Source organism: Oncorhynchus clarkii, chromosome 28 (genome assembly GCF_045791955.1).
Source record: "Oncorhynchus clarkii lewisi isolate Uvic-CL-2024 chromosome 28, UVic_Ocla_1.0, whole genome shotgun sequence".
Classification (NCBI taxonomy): Eukaryota; Metazoa; Chordata; class Actinopteri; order Salmoniformes; family Salmonidae; genus Oncorhynchus; species Oncorhynchus clarkii.
Genome location: NC_092174.1, coordinates 4,298,781 through 4,315,895, shown reverse-complemented (window position 1 = coordinate 4,315,895; position 17,115 = coordinate 4,298,781). Strand labels below are relative to the sequence as shown.

General features: G+C 43.3%; 1 protein-coding gene and 1 long non-coding RNA gene across 2 annotated transcripts; one reads left to right on the top strand and one right to left on the bottom strand.

The window, feature by feature from the left end:
• Positions 1-2,532: 2,532 nt before the first annotated feature.
• Positions 2,533-7,771, top strand: LOC139387400 (complement C1q and tumor necrosis factor-related protein 9B-like). The gene is made up of 5 exons (XM_071133552.1): positions 2,533-2,567; positions 5,330-5,792; positions 6,158-6,238; positions 6,392-6,472; positions 6,660-7,771. The coding sequence occupies exons 1-5, from the start codon at positions 2,541-2,543 to the stop codon at positions 7,553-7,555; spliced, it is 1,548 nt and encodes a 515-aa protein (XP_070989653.1). The 5' UTR covers positions 2,533-2,540; the 3' UTR covers positions 7,556-7,771.
• A 4,348-nt stretch (positions 7,772-12,119) lies between these two features.
• LOC139386581 (uncharacterized) lies at positions 12,120-16,385 on the bottom strand. The gene is made up of 3 exons (XR_011629079.1): positions 16,334-16,385; positions 12,783-16,231; positions 12,120-12,669 (listed from the first exon to the last, which is right to left on the bottom strand). It is a non-coding gene; the product is annotated as an uncharacterized lncRNA (long non-coding RNA).
• Positions 16,386-17,115: the final 730 nt, after the last annotated feature.

Genomic DNA, 17,115 nt, shown 5'->3' with positions numbered 1-17,115 from the left:
AGACTAAGGACATGGATTACTGGAACCATGTCCTGTGGTCTGATGAGACCAAGATAAACTTATTTGGTTCAGATGGTGTCAAGCGTGTGTGATGGAAACCAGGTGAAGAGTACAAAGACAAGTGTGTCTTGCCTACAGTCAAACATGGTGGTGGGAGTGTCATGGTCTGGGGCTGCATGAGTGCTGCTGGCACTGGGGAGCTATAGTTCATTGAGGGAACCATGAATGCCAACATGTACTGTGACATACTGAAGCAGATCATGATCCCCTCCCTTTTGGAGACTGGGCCACAGGGTAGTATTCCAACATGATAACGACCGCAAACACACTTCCAAGACGACCACTGCCTTACTAAAGAAGCTGTGGGTAAAGGTGGTGGACTGGCAAAGCATGTCTCCAGACCTAAACCCTATTGAGCATCTGTGGGGCATCCTCAAACGGAAGGTGGAGGAGTGCAAGGTCTCTAACATCCACCAGCTCCGTGATGTCGTCATGGAGGAGTGGAAGAGGACTCCAGTGGCAACCTGTGAAGCTCTGGTGAACTCCATGCCCAAGAGGCTTAAGGCAGTGCTGGAAAATGAAGTTGGCCACACAAAATATTGACACTTTGGGCCCAATTTGGACATTTTCACTTAGCGGTGTACTCACTTTTGTTGCCAGTGGTTTAGACATTAATGGCTGTGTGTTGAGTTATTTTGAAGGGACAGCTTATTCAAGCTGTACACACTACTTACTTTACATTGTAGCAAAGTGTGATTTCTTCAGTGTTGTCACATGAAAAGATATACTCAAATATTTACAAAAATGTGAGGGGTGTACTCACTTTTGTGATATTCTGTAAATCCTCAACTCGTGAAATACATGATTTACTTTGACTTAATATATTAAAGCTGCAATTATGTTACTTTTTGCATGACACAACAAAATGCACATAGAAATGTGGGTTATAGATATGTCATTCTCATTGTAAGCAAGTTGGTAGATCTGTTCAAGCGGTAGATCTGTTCTATGCGCGTTCGATTTTGCATCTTTTACTTTCGGTTTTGTACACAAGCTTCAAACAGCTGAAAATACTATATTTTTAGTTATTGAAAATATATTTCACTGCGGTTAAGATGGTACAATGATTCTCTACACTATACAGTACTTGCTTGTTTTGTCTGAAACTGAAATGAGGTAAACTATCAGGATTTTAGCAACCAGGAAAAGAGCAGAGCAATTTCTGCATAGTGCATCTTTTATTATGCTTATATGATGGAATTAACATTATTGATGAACATAACATTATTAATCCATACAGACATTTTATAAATAATTGTCACACAAATTCTCTGAACTATTGCCGTTAATTAATTTGCCTTAGGGTCATATTTCTACAAAAGTTTCCTTTTCTCTGAAAAACCCAAAGACAAGACCATGTCACCCTTCTCTTACTTTAAACAAGACTTTAAACAAGACTTCAACATATGCCAAGACCATGTCACCCTTCTCGTACTTTAAACAAGACTTCAACATATGCTTCCTCAATAAAAGTGTGTCAATACAATATTTTATCATATTGGGGGATATTGGAAAATATTACAGACATACCAATGTCTTTGAGCAAGTCCTGGATATAAAATAAATATTATACAAGAGACTCCACACACTGCAATCGCTCCAATGTGGTTTATCAGAGCCTGTATTCATAAAGAATCTCAAGGTATGAGTGCTGATCTCGGATAGGGTCACCCCCTGTCAATCCAATCTGATTCATTATGATCTAAAAGGCTAAACAGATCCTAGGTGAGTTATTCTACTCTGAGATTCTTTATGAATATGGGCCCAGGTCTATATTGGGGGGTCCTGACATTTCCTGTTAAGGGCCTACAGCAGTCCAGTCCAGAAACAGACACGAGCTGAAGTAGGCCAGTGGAGCCGCTTGTGTCTCTGGAGTGCTGGTTACAACAGACCCAGCTGTCTGAAATAGATCTCCTTTCTGTCTGAGCTCCTTATCTCTCCATCAACACCTTCTCTGAAACCTGGTAGAGGTGGAGAGAGAGAGGCAGAGAATGAGAGGGAAAGGGAGATGGGGAGATAGTGGAAAAGGGGAAGAAAGTAGAGGTGATAGAAAAGGAGAGAGAGAAGAGAGAGAGGAAGACTGACATTAAGGGAGAGAAGTGAGAGGTGAGAGGAAAAGGGAAGAGATAGCAAGGTGGAGGGAGTCATGGGACAAGGAATAGGGTGGAATATACTGTAGCAACACGGGTGACGCCTCTCTCTCACTTTTTTTACCCATCTATTGTTTTTATTATAATTCTGTGGACCATGCTGTCGATCGCTAATGAGGTCGTCTTACAGGTAGAAGCCCTAGTTACTCTGTCCACAGCACAATGAAGTATCTCTTCCTCCTCCCACCCTCCATTCCTCCCTCCTATCCTTTGTCTGCAGGTCTAGAGGGTGCGAGGTGGACCCAAAGAAGTGTTGTTTTGTGCAAGGCCTATATATTGATCAATGCTTCTGTCCTGCTCATCATTCCACCAGCATCTCTCATCCTGCACATGATGACACAAGACTCCAAAGGAATGGTGAGTGCAACTCTTTAAATTGTGAGTGGGTTCTTTGGGGCTTTTCACACTACTGAGCAGAACTGAGCTGAGCCAAACCAAGCTGTACTGAGTTGGCCTAGTTGTATACATCTACCACAGTTGCTGGAACTTTGCTGAAAAGGACCATGTAAAAATGAAAGAGTCAGCACAGTTTGGTTTGAAATGTAAAGGTAGTGTGAAAAGGATATCTGTGGTGGTTGAAAACCCGCACGGAGCACTCACTGGTAACAGTCTTTTGAAAAATGGAAAACTTCAAAAGACTATTACCAGTGAGTCAAGGCTGTTGGTTAGGACTGTTGATCGTTTGGGCTGTTCTTGTACGAGTATTGACCAATGGGATTGGTGAGTCGTGAATGATGGATGAGTGGTACAATTGATGTGTTGATAAGTGTTTTGGTGATTGATGTGTTATTGGTTGGTAGGGATTGCGTGGTCCTATAGTAAGAAGCAAATTTGTTTTGTTGCATTATCTGTAGTAGATGATAGTCTTCATGGTGAACTTTAATAAATTGGTTAGACATTAGTGTGCAGTGATTGGTAAGGGATTGGTGGATAATTCTCAGGAAACAAGTACATTAGTCACTAATCACTATTATAACTTTGCGATAAACAAAATTAAGTATGTTATAGGTTAACTGAAAACATCCCACTGGGCACACCACATCATTTCAGCATGGAGATTTGGGTAATATTTGGTTGAGACGTTGATCAATGAGATTTCAAGCTTTATTCACACAAAAGACAGACAGAAGTTTGTTGAATTCTAATGTTTTACCACTATGCTTTCAACCATCTTAAAGCACATCCAAATTTCTATGGAAAAACCATGTCTGATTGGTCATCGAAATGTGTTGACATTGCGGTTTCAACCATTTAAAAACACAACAAAATTCAAATGGGAATACAAGGTCAGATAGATTTACAACAACTTGACGTGTTATCACCATGCTTCATTTAATAGCACAACCAAATGACCTGGATTGCAGTTGAGATTACATCAATGCTGTTCAAGATTCTGAATAGATTATTATAGCAATTGTGAAGATCTCCACAGACCTGTGACCTTTGCATGCTATCTTGAACATGCACGCTTTCTATGATTACATAAGAAGACATTTATAGTAATCTTAAAATGTGGCCATGGGTGTGTTCATTTTAAGGTTGAATAAACACTGTCACATTAATTTGTAAGATAGTTTTAACTAAAGTGATTTTGAATTGTTGTCAACGCAACCTAATATCAACATTTGAAGGAGATGTACCTTTTGTGCCCCTGACCTAGTCTGGTCTTAATTCAAGTTTGTCTACAGATGAATAATTGATATGTTGGATACATGTCTCCATCTCAACCATAAATCTAAATGAAAGAATAGTACTGAATTAGATTTTTGGCTGAGATAGAGACATGACTCCAACATATAAATTATGAATTTGTAGACAAAGTGGAATTAAAGCCAGGCTAAGTCTGAGGCACAGATGGACATTTCCAAGTAGAATATGCATCTCCTTCAAACGTTGATATTCGGCTGCATTGACAACCAAACACAATTCAATATCCAGTTTGTCTACAAATTCATAATTGATATGTTGGAGTGGCTACTGACTGGCACAAGTTTTGCCCGAAAAACAATTCTCATCCTAAATGATATCACAAAATGCTTAATGATATGACGTGATTATTGTTTGGATCCCCACCGACCATTCCAAACATTTGGATTCCAAAACTAATATTCCAATGTCCAATCAATTGATGTTAAGGTTTTTAGCAAGAGTCTCTCTTCTGTAACACTCAGACATTCCATTCTCAATACGGCAAAGTCAAATAGAGATAGTTAACGACCGGCGTTAAGTCATAAAACCGGCCGAGAGTCACGACAATGTCTCCAGCTCAATCAAAATCAAAAGTTCAAGAATATAGGACAAAATCAAATCAAACTTTAAATGCACTTTAAAATAAAGTTTGATTTAGTCCTATTCTTGAACTATTTTTGAGATCTCTCAGTAATCATTCTCATGATACAACATCTGTAGTAGTCAGTGACAAATATCGAAGCTGGGATTGGTTAAAATCCTGGATGAGAGACCAAATGGATAGCTCTAGATAGATCAGCTTTCCAGTAGGAGATGCTGCCCAGCCTATTGTTTTTTTCTTCTGATAACGGATATAACGTTGAAGATCTGACGTTGTTTCAAAGGTACAAGTTCAACATATTTTATACAAGGTTTGTCTATGTTGAAAATTGGTTACCATGATGACAAAATCCTGTGGTTGAAGTTTCACCCTCAAAAAAACAGTTTACGTTAAGGACTTTTTTCAAATCCAATGTATTTTCCACGTAGATGCCATGTCACAAATGACGTTGAAACAATGTTGAATAAACCAGTTTGTGCCCGATGAGATACCACTGTATTTTTCTTCCCATTTTGTAGCAAAAATAAGTTTTGGGTCATTGTTTGAAGAACTGAAATTGATTAAGTAGTTCTCTTGAATGATTATCATATTAGACAAAAATCATGAAAACAACTGGACATCTGTTTCTCTCTCTCTCTCTCTCTCTCTCTCTCTCTCTCTCTCTCTCTCTCTCTCTCTCTCTCTCTCTCTCTCTCTCTGTCTCTCTCTCTCTCTCTCTCTCTCTCTTTCTCTCCCTCCCAATCTCTCTCTCTCTCTCTCTCTCTCTCTCTCTCTCTCTCTCTCTGTCTCTCTCTCTCTCTGTCTCTCTCTCTCTCTCTCTCTCTCTCAGACTACCAGTCTGCTGGGACTGCTCCTATGCACCACCATCTCCTCTGCGATGCATACTTCACCCACAGGGGGATACAACGAGATGCCCCCTCTCCCGTTCACAGGCTCCCAAGACAGTCCCATCCCCCATACGGACCTCCACATGTACCCAATGCGATCTGACTACCCTATGCCCACCAACAACCAGAACATGAATGCCCGCAGCGGTCCAATGCCCCCCTCCGACTACCCCAATCCTGGCTTCCCCATGCCACCAAGCACTCACATGAACATGACTGGGAACTGGCGAACTGGGGAACTGCTGGTAGTTGAGGCCGGGTCGGAGCCGGACATGTCGTACTGCCAGACACTTCTGGATGTGCCAGTGCCGCCCCCCATGGACCAGGTGCCCTGGTTCTGTGTCTGCTCCCGCTGCAAGGCCAGCGTGGGACCCAAAGGGGACAGAGGAGACAGGGGCCTGCCAGGTATGTAGAAAGGCATAGAATAGTATACATTTTTATTTCACCTTTATTTTACCAGGTAGTTCCATTAGAAGTAGAAAAAGAGATGTACACTCTCTTAAAATTGTTCATCTGAAATGGATCAAAAACATGTCGTTTTTTCACCCTAATTAGTAGTGTGGACCTTTTCTTTTGGTGTGTAGATGGTGTGTATTTTAGGTCTACACACCATCTAAACTTACTAAACAAATGATATAACTAGCTGCATCCACAGTCTTTGCCTCATTCTCTGTTCTCTTTCTGCCACTCTCAAGCATAGATATAATATATTAAATACAGTATGTTAGCTAGCCACATATTGTTTACGTCATTGTTCTTAACCCACAAAGGTATTCCAGGAAGTCCTGGGAGAAGAGGACTCACAGGGTTCAGAGGTCGGCCTGGGTTCGTGGGCCGCCAAGGACTGAAGGGTAAGTGATACTTGTCAATTCTGTTAAGACTAAAAAAAAAGCAAAAAAGCTGTGGACTGTTCCATGTCTGAGCAATGACAGTAATACAAGCTTGCAGAAAATGATTTGCAACTTCGTTCTCTCTTTCTCTTACTTTCTACCTATTTGTTACAGGTCAGAAGGGTGATGAAAATGAGAAGGGAGAACGTGGGCTAGTGGGTTTCACCGGCACCAAGGGGGCCCGCGGCTTCAAAGGTCAGTCAAACAACAGATGCAGAACATAAACTCATCTCTCCATCATCCAACTTTGGAACTTTAGATCTCATCTATGTGTATGTATGTATGTATGTGTGTATGTGTGTGTGTGTGTGTGTGTGTGTGTGTGTGTGTGTGTGTGTGTGTGTGTGTGTGTGTGTGTGTTGTGCATTTTTGTATGTTTCAGGGGACAAAGGGGACCAGGGTCTGGAGGGTGCACAGGGAGAGATGGGGCCCCAGGGAGCGGAAGGGACCTGTCCTGCGTCCTGTGAAAGTGTTCAGGGCCGTGCAGGACAACCAGGGATACCCGGACCGGCTGGGGCCAGGGGTCTCCCCGGAGTAGCAGGCCCTCCGGGGACTACGGGGACCAAGGGTGAAACAGGGCACATGGGTTCCCCTGGGGTCCCCGGGACGAATGGTGAGAAAGGTGAACTGGGGGCGAAGGGCGAGTGCAACTGCACTAATGGAGCAGACGGGGCAGACGGTCAACAAGGGATCCGTGGGCCCAAGGGAGAGCAAGGTGAGTTGGGCCCTAAGGGTGCCGTGGGTCTCAACGGTAAAAAGGGAGACCAGGGTGACCTCGGTATGACGGGCATTCCCGGGCCATGCTCTCCAGCCATCCAGTCCTCATTCACCGCCGCACTCGGCACAATTTACCCGCTACCGGACAAGCCCGTGCCGTTCACCGAAGTCATCACCAACCGGCAGTTTCATTTCGACCCCATCATAGGCATCTACAGGGCACCAGTGAACGGCACCTATGTCTTCAGCTACCACCTGATGGTGTTCAACAAGGTGCTGAAGGTGGGTCTGTTCCATAATTTCAACTCTATTGTGAAGACCACAGAGCCAGCCCAACTGGGCACCGCTAGCCACCAGGTGGTGCTCCACCTGGTCATGGGCGACCGGGTGTGGCTGCAGGTGAAGGACAACATCACCAACGGCATGTATGCTGACAATGAGAGCAGAAGCACCTTCTCTGGCTTCCTGCTCTACCCCGACTCTTGCGACTTGCCCTTGTTCCGAGACTTTCCTCCAGCAGGCGCTCCAGGTGGTGACGAGGGGAACTATAGTTGGGGGTAGATAGAGGGGCCATCCACCACCCCATCGCCTTAGTCCGTGAGAGTCAGTTACACAGACACAGGTTACATACACATATAATTGGAAGACACACAATCCACACACACATACATTAACAAAGTTCTTGAAGTTAACACCAACAGAGCACCTTCTATAAATCAAAAGCCATCTACAATGGCCTGTTAGCTCTGGGCAGTTTCCTATAACATTAATGAATAAAATTTCCTACAAAACGACCTATTTGTTTGACTTATTTGTTGATCTTAATGAGTGAGAGTGTGCTCATGATTGTATTGCTTAGCAAAATCGCGTATTCTTGCATAGTGCAGATTTAGGATATTTCATTCCTGGAGGTTTGTGACCTCCACGTTCACACATAAGCTCCATATATGAGAACAGAATCTCAGTTAGCTAGTTTGAATTTATCTTCTTTTTGATACAAAAATCCAACTTCATGTCGCTCACATGTTTACGATATTAGCGGTCTGACAATAAGAGCTATATTTTTGGGATTCAACATTAGAGCTATTGTAAAATTTTAAAAAATAAAAACCTGCATAAGACGGATAATATTTTCGACTGCATGAATACATTTTTCATGTCGTCCACAAGATTTCATTAATGAACAGAGACGGTATGGGTGTAGAGCAGGAGCTGCAACAGGATACGTGTGCTAGCTGTTTTCAAAGTAAAAGCTGTGTGCATATCTGACGTTACCTGACCATCGCTCCAGCTAGCTAGCTGTCGCCAGGTTAGTTATAAATAAGGGCCACCAACAAGCAACGTCAGTTCATTAGCTAGCTAACTAGCGAGCTGCCTTCCTTCAATACTTGGTCGCTTTTCTGACAGACAAGACAGGGAGCTTATATTTAAAGCCACAAAGCATTGAGCTAAAGACTAAAGCTAGCGAGCTATCATACCAAACAATTGTGTGTGTGTGCCTGTAGACTGTACACGGCTCGTTCAAGACAATCCAGCCCCAGCTAACAAGGCTTGACATACCAAGTTTTGAGCATCACCCTCTCTCTGTCATGAGGTGAGTATTAAATAAGTATCAACAATTGCTGTAGGTATCTAGCTATATATAGGTGGTTATTCCCTCCACCTAATAATGGCAGAGATGAAAGGAATTCGGATGGATCGTTCAATTGTTCAATCATTCAATTATTCTCAATAATAATTAGTGAGTATAGGTGAGTATATCTGTAGAGGAAAAATAGGTGGGAATACTGAGTATGCCAGCATATGGCCACCAATATACCTGCACCACTGGGTGAGATTGAAGCTGGCAGTGTTGACAGGGACACGACACTTAAAGGCTGAAACAACACTTATGCTATTTCTTGCCTTATGGCTTTGTACAGTGCATTCGGAAAGTATTCAGACCCTTTGACTTTTTCCAGATTTTGCTAAATTACAGCCTTATTCAAAAATGTATTAAATTGCTTTTTTCCTCATCAATCTGCACACAATATCACATAATGGCAAAGCAAAAACAGGTTTTTAGAATTTAAAACAAATTCTTTAAAAAATAAAAATAAATAATGAAATAACACATTTACATAAGTATTCAGACCCTTTACTCAGTACTTTGCAGAAGCACTTTGACAGTGATTACAGCCTCGAGTCTTCTTGGGTATGACACTACAAGCTTGGCATTCCTGTATTTGGGGAGTTTCTCCTATTCTTCTCTGCAGATCCTCTCAAGCTCTGTCAGGTTGGATGGGGAGCGTCGCTGCACAGCTATTTTCAGGTCTCTCAAGAACATTGAGACTTGTCCCGAAGCCGCCCCTGTGTTGTCTTGGTTTTTTGCTTAGGGTCGTTGTGCTGTTGGAAGGTGAACCTTCCTTAAAAAAAAATCAGAATGGCACAAATTCCCCGATATCAGGGTACTCATGTCAACATGTTTGCTTTCAGAGCATATTTGATCCCAAATTATAAGGGGGAGCGATACGCGCTCTAGAGCAGGTTTTCGTCAAGAATCTCTCTGCACTTTGCTCTGTTCATCTTTCCCATGATCCTAACTAGTCTCCTAGTCCCTGCCGCTGTCAAACATCCCCACAGCATGTTGCTTCCACCACCATGCTTCACCGTAGGGATGGTACCAGGTTTCCTTCAGACATGACGTTTGGCATTCGGGCCAAAGAGTTAAATCTTGGTTTCATCAGACCAGAGAATCTTGTTTCTTATTGTCTGAAGACCTTTAGACACAATCCAAGCAGGCTGTTATCTTCCTTTTACTGAGGACTGGCTTCCTTCTGGCCATGATACCATAAATACCTAATTTGTGGAATGCTGCAGAGATGGTTGTCCTTCTGGAAGGTTCTCCCATCAAATCAAAATCAAATTATTCTTACATCAGCTGATATATCAAAGTGCTGTACAGAAACCCAACCTAAAACCCCAAACAGCAAGCAATGCAGATGTAGAAGCACGGTGGCTAGGAAAAACTCCCTAGAAAGGCCAAAACCTAGGAAGAAACCTAAACAGAACCAGGCTATGAGGGGTGGCCCTCTTCTGGCTGTGCCAGGTGGAGATTATAACAGAACATGGCCAAGATGTTCAACTGTTCATAAATGACCAGCATGGTCAAATAATAGTAAGCACAGTGAACAGGTCAGGGTTCCATAGCCGCAGGCAGAACAGTTGAAACTGGAGCAGCAGCACGGCCAGGTGGACTGGGGACAACAAGGAGTCATCATTCCAGGTAGTCCTGAGGCATGGTCCTAGAGCTCAGGTCCTCCGAGAGAGAGAAAGAAAGATAGAATTAGAGAGAGCATACTTAAATTCACACAGGACACCGGATGAGACAGGAGAAATACTCCAGATATAACAGACTGACCCAACCCCCCCCCCCCCCCCCCCCGACACATAAACTACTGCAGCATAAATACTGGAGGATGAGACAGGAGGAACTCTAGAGCTCTGTCAGAGTGACCATCGGGTACTTGGTCATCTCCCTGACCAATTCCCTTCTCCCCCGTTTGCTCAGTCTCCCTCAATTGCTCTAGGAAGAGTCTTGGTGATTCCAAACTTCTTCCATTTAATTAAGAATGATGGAGGCCACTGTGTTCTTGTGGACCTTCAATGTTGCAGAAAGATTTTGGTACCCCTCCCCAGATCGTGCCTCAACATAATCCTGTCTTGGCGCTCTACGGATAATTCCTTCAATCTCATGGCTTGGATTTTGCTCTGACATTCACTGTCAACTATGGGACTTTATATAGACAGTTGTGTGCCTTTCCAAATCATGTCCAATCAATTGAATTTACCACAGGTGGACTCCAATCAAGTTGTAGAAACATCTCAAGGATGATCAATGGAAACAGGATGCACCTGAGCTCAATTTCAAGTCTAATAACTTTTTAAAATTTACATTTGCAAAAATGTAGAAAAAAACTGTTTTCGCTTTGTCGTTATGGGGTTTTGTGTGTAGATTGCTGAATAATTTGTTTTATTTAATCAATTTTAGAATAAGGCTGCAAAATAACAAAATGTGGAAAAAGTCAAGGGGTCCGAATACTTTCCAAAGGCACTGTATGTGATGGGATGTATAGACATTATGGACAGTTTATGGATACAATATGTAGTGTATCTGTAGAATACGTAGGATAGAATGGTATATGTACAGCAAGAGTTAAATAGGATAGGACATGACTAGAATACAGTATATACATATGTGGGTCAAACAGTATGTAAACAATACTAAAGGGACCAGTGTTCCATGACTATGTACTTAGGGGCAGCAACCTCTAAGGTGCAGGGTTGAGGAACTGGGTGGTAGCCAGCTAGTTACAGCGACTAAAGTTCAGGGCAGGGTACTGTTCTGGGCAGAGGCCGGCAAGTGGTGACTATTTAACAGTCTGATGACCTTGAGATAGAAGCTGTCTCTCGGTCCCAGCTATGCTGCACCTGTACTGATCTCCCCTTCTGGATGGTAGTGGGGTTAACAGGCTGTGGCTCGGGTGGCTGAGGTCCTAGATGAACTTCTTGGCTTTCCTGTGACAGCAGGTGCTGTAAATGTCCTGGAGGGCAGGCAGTATGCCCCCAGTGATGCATTGGGCAGACAGCATCACCCTCTGGCGAGCCCTGCAGTTGCAGATGGTGCAGTTGCTGTTCCACGCAGTGATACATTTCCCGACAGGATGCTCTCAATGGTGCATCTGTAGAAGTTTTTGAGGGTCTTAGTGGCCAAGCCGAATTTCTTCAGCCTCTATTGGTTGAAGAGGCGCTGTTGCACCTTGACCACACTGTGTGGGCGTACCATTTCATATGTACACAGAGGAACTTGAAGCTTTTCACCTTTTCGCTGATCTTTTTCAAGGGTGTCAAATGTTGGAACTGATTATATTTTTTCTTGACGTGAAGTTGTTTGACTTGAACTTGTTTGTTTTGTTAAATTTGTTTATGTTACAATAAACACATTGACTTGTTAGTAAATGCAGCGGGTTCTGTACATTTATGAATCATTGTACATCTTTGCCAGCTGTCCGTTTTGTAATGAATGAATATGTATTAGGAGTATACATGATCATTTCCTAGGAAATAAGGGCAGTAAAGTTATCCAAACAATAGCATTAGTAACTTTATTCTTACAAATTTATGGGGTGATCACATCAGAGCAAAAGCAAAGTAGCAGTTACTAAAATGACCACAAAGTTCATAACAGAAATCAACCATGGAAAATATATAAGACACACTGTAACTAACTCTTGCGATTGCCATATCAACAGAGTTGATTGGAATTGTTTTCAGTGAAGCTCAGTCAAACAATAACGGTAAAACACTTCTCACAATTAAAATACAAAACTTCCATTAAAGAATTAGTATTTGATGATCGAGGGCCTCATGTTCATAATAATGACAAGAGTATTGTCCTCACTATAGTGCCTGTGAGAGGAAGCTAACAGACTATTGAGAACCAGCCAGTGTGTTGACAAGGAGAGGTGTTGAATGTGCCACCTGGAGGTAAGTGGGAGGAAAAAGGGGAGAAGTCCAAGGGCAAACAAGACATTGCTCAGTTTTCGTGGTGAAAGGAACTGCAAGAAGTTGGCCATCATGGCAAGGAGCTCCAGGTGCTGCTGCAGGTACAAGGCATGCTCCGCCTTCAACTCTTCCTGTAACACACACATCAGGTCATGTTGGAAATGTAGGGGTTAGCGGTTAAGTGTAAGGGGCTAGGTGAGAGTAGGGGGTAATGGTAGGGTGTAAGGAAAGACTAATTTGTCACCTTTCTGTCCAGAAACTTGAAGTGCATCTCCATGTCCTCCTCCCACACCAGACACCTCTTCTCAAAGACTGTCTTACTATCCCTTAACTCTGACACACAACACATAAACATTTAAATAGGCTAGCATTCCTGCGTGTGTGTGTCTGTGTACCCATGTGTTTTTGGGGCTGGAGCAGCAGGATCCTCATGTTGACGGGAGAGCCAGCTGCACTCAGCTGGCCAGGTGCCTAAACAGGATATGTCATCACACAGGGAGAAAGAGAGGCAGGAACAGTGGTGCCCTGTATGTCCCGGGTTCCCCTGGTGTAGGCCGGGTTACTGTAAAAGCACTTTGTGACATCTGCTGGTGGGTAAAAAAAGCCATTGAAATTTGTTTGATTGATTGTATAAGTAGAAGTGATGTCAACTTACCCATCAGGTAAATGGCTGGGATGTCGTCCACTGAGTCCACCGTCCTCTCCACCCCAAACACCTCTACTTCGACCCCCAAACATCTGTTGTCTGCTGTCTGCACCCCAGCTCCCTCTGACCACAGTTTGAGGCGTTAGCTTACCAGACTCTTTTTGCATCTGGGCAGAAGTGTCTGAGAACGAGATCAAATCAAACACAACTGAGAATGCACATCAACTTCATAGAACAGTGAAAACACTTCTCACACCCACCACTTCTCTAGCCAACCTTTGCCTTGACAGCTTTGCACACACTTGGCAATCTCTCAACCAGCTTAAACTGGAATGCTTTTGCAACAGTATTGAAGTTTCCACATATGCTGAGCACTTGTTGGCTGCTTTTTCTTCACTCTGCGGTCCAACTCATCCCAAACCAACTCAATTGGGTTGAGGTCGGGTGATTGTGGAGGCCAGGTCATCTGATGCAGCACTCCATCACTCTCCTTCTTAGTCAAATAGACCTTACAGAGCCTGGAGGTGTGTTGGGTCATTGTCCTGTTGAAAAACAAATGATAGTCCCACTAAGCGCATACCAGATGGGATGGCGTATCACTGCAGAATGCTGTGGTAGCTATGCTGGTTAAGTGTTCCTTGAATTCTAAATAAATGACAGACAGTGTCACCAGCAAAGAACCCTCACACCATAACACCTGCTTCGCGGTGGAAACCACACATGCAGAGATCATCCATTCACCTACTCTGCATCTCACAAAGACACGGCTGTTGGAACCAAAATTCTCAAATTTGGGCTCATTAGACCAAAGGATAGATTTCTATCAGGTATGAAGGTTAGACCCAGATGCAGACCACGTCGAATAAATAATAGTTTAATATCCCAACAGGGGCCGTCAATAGACCGGTCAAGGCAGGCAGGGGTCAGTAAACCAGAGGTGGAGCAACAGTACCGGGCGTCAGGCAGGGTCAGGCAGAGGTCGGTAATTCAGAGGGGGGGCAAAGGTACAGGTTGGCGGTCAGGAAGGCGGGCTCAGAGTCAGGACAGGCAAGGGACAAACCCAGGAGGGCGGGAAAAGAGAAACTGGAAAAGGCAGGAGCTGAGACACAAAACGCTGGTAGGCTTGAACAAACAAGACAGACTGGCAACAGACAAACAGGGGATAATGCACAGGGGATAATGGGGAAGATGGGCGACACCTGGGGGGTGGAGACAATCACAAAGACAGGTGAAACAGATCAGGGTGTGACAGATTTCCACCGTTCTAATGCCCATTGCTCGTGTTTCTTGGCCCAAGCAAGTCTCTTCTTCTTATTGGTGTCCTTTAGTAGTGGTTTCTTTGCAGCAATTCCTGATTCACACAGTCTCCTCTGAACAGCTGATGTTGAGATGTGTCTGTTAATTGAACTCTGTGAAGCATTTATTTGGGCTGCAACTTCAGAGGCTGGAAACTCTAATGACCTTATTGTCAGGCGTGTGCTGAAGTCAGGTGCAGGAGAGCAGAGAATTGTGAACAGGCGCACACTTTATTTCGGCAGGAGAGAATATACAGACGGACGCAGCTGCGTCCAAAAATCTCCAACCAACAAGGCAAAGTGTAAAACGAGCACAAACAGTCACAACCGTCAAATGTATACAAACAGGCTTCGTGGAATAACATGAGAGAAAACGCATGCAAGCCTAGTGCGTACAAAAACACGTATCACACAAACAATCTTACACAAATACATGAGGGGGAACAGAGGAATAAATACATGTAGATTGATTGGGAATGAAAACCAGGTGTGCAGGGAACAAGACAAAACAAATGGATACGTGAAAAATGGAGCGGCGATGGCTAGAAAGCCGGTGACATGGACCGCCGAACGCCGCCCGAACAAGGAAAAGAGCCGACTTCGGCAGAAGTTGTGACACTTATCCTCTGCAGCAGAGGTAACTGGGTCTTCCTTTCCCGTGGCGGTCCTCATGAGAGCCAGTTTCATCATAGGGCTTGATGGATTTTGTGACTGCACTTGAACAAACTTTCATAGTTTTTTAAATGTTCCAGATTGACTGACCTTCATGGTCATGGCTATATTCTCTATACCAACCCTACCTTGTAACAACACAACTGATTGTCTCAAACGCATTAAGAAGGAAATAAATTAGTCAAATTAACATTTAACCAAGGCACACCTAATTGAAATGAAGCTGGTTGAGAGAATGCTGACAGTGTGCTAAGCTGTCATCAAGGCAAAGGGTGTCTACTTGGAAGAATCTCAAATATAACATATTTTGATTTGTTTAGCAATTTCTTGGTTACTACATGGTTCCATATGTGTTATTTCATAGTTATGTCTTCACTATTATTCTACAATGTAGAAAATAGTTGAAATAAAGAAAAACCCTTGAATGAGTAGGTGTGTCCAAACTTTTGACTGGTATGTGGAGGTTGAGATGTGAGTGTCCTGGTAAAAGGAGATCAAGGTCATGTTTTTCGGGATGCTCTTCCTCAGAGGGAGCAGCATCAGAAGCAGTAGGCTAGAGCTTTCACAATAACCCTTTCAGAGAGGACACAGGGTACAACACAGTCTGCCTTTTCACTTACCACACACACACACACACACACACACACACACACACACACACACACACACACACACACACACACACACACACACACACACACACATACACACACACACACACACACACACACACACACACACAGGTTAGAGCCTTCAGATACATACCCTCTAACCAAGCACATTGGGAAACACTCTGCCCCCTTACGTACACACAACTCGTTACCTTACACCACACACAAATAAATCTCATAAGATCCTCGGTGCAGACTTTAAGCCTTTCTATCTGGAACTTATGACCATGTGTTTGTTTGTTTGTGTGCTCATCGATTCCTATGTGTGTGTGTTACCTGTAGGATGTGGTCTAGCTGCTTCAACAGCTCCATGTCTGTTGATGTTCTTCTCTACTGAACATGTGTAGGATGTGAGGGTTCGTAAGGTACTGTAATTCTGTATCCAGCATCTCTATGGAGAAATAATATTCTACACACAAGTCAAATACATTACATACTGTCCGGGTCCTTCTCTAGAAAAATAGAGGGAAATATGTAATTATACTCTAGTACAGGGGTATTCAACTCTTACCCTACGAGGTCCGGAGCTTGTTGGTCTTCTGTTCTACCTGATAATTCATTGTACCCTCCTGGTTTCCCAGGTATAAATCAGTCACTCATTAGAGGGAAACATGAAAAAAGGCAGTGGAACTGGCTTCAAGGTCCAGAATGTAGTTTGAGATCTCTAGTATATACAAAGTCATACCATGCAAGGCAGGGAATGGCAGAAGTGCTGTGCCTGCTTATATGTGTAGTGTCACTGTTAACACAGACAACTTCAATCTCACCCAGTGGTGCAGGTGTAGTGGTGGCTATATGGAGGCATACTCAGTATGTTCACCTATTTATCTGAAGACATACTCACCTATTCTCACTAATTACCATTGAGAATAATTGAATGGTTGAACAGTTTAATTTTTATTTATTTTTGTTTTACCTTTATTTAACTAGGCAAGTCAGTTAAGAACAAATTCTTATTTTCAATGACGGCCTAGGAACAGTGGGTTAACTGCCTGTTCAGGGGCAGAACGACAGATTTGTACCTTGTCAGCTCGGGGGTTTGAATTTGCAACCTTCCGGTTACTAGTCCAACGCTCTAACCACTAGGCTACCCTGCCGCCCCAATTGAACGATCCATCTTAATTACTTTCATCTCTGGCATTATTAAGTGGAGGAAAGGACTACCTATAGCTAGCTGTTGATAATTAATTAATACTCACTCGATTGCAGTGTAATGGTCAAAACTTTGTGTGCCAAGCTGTGTATGCTGGGGCTGGATAGTCTTGAACAATCCTTGCGTGCAAGCACACACAC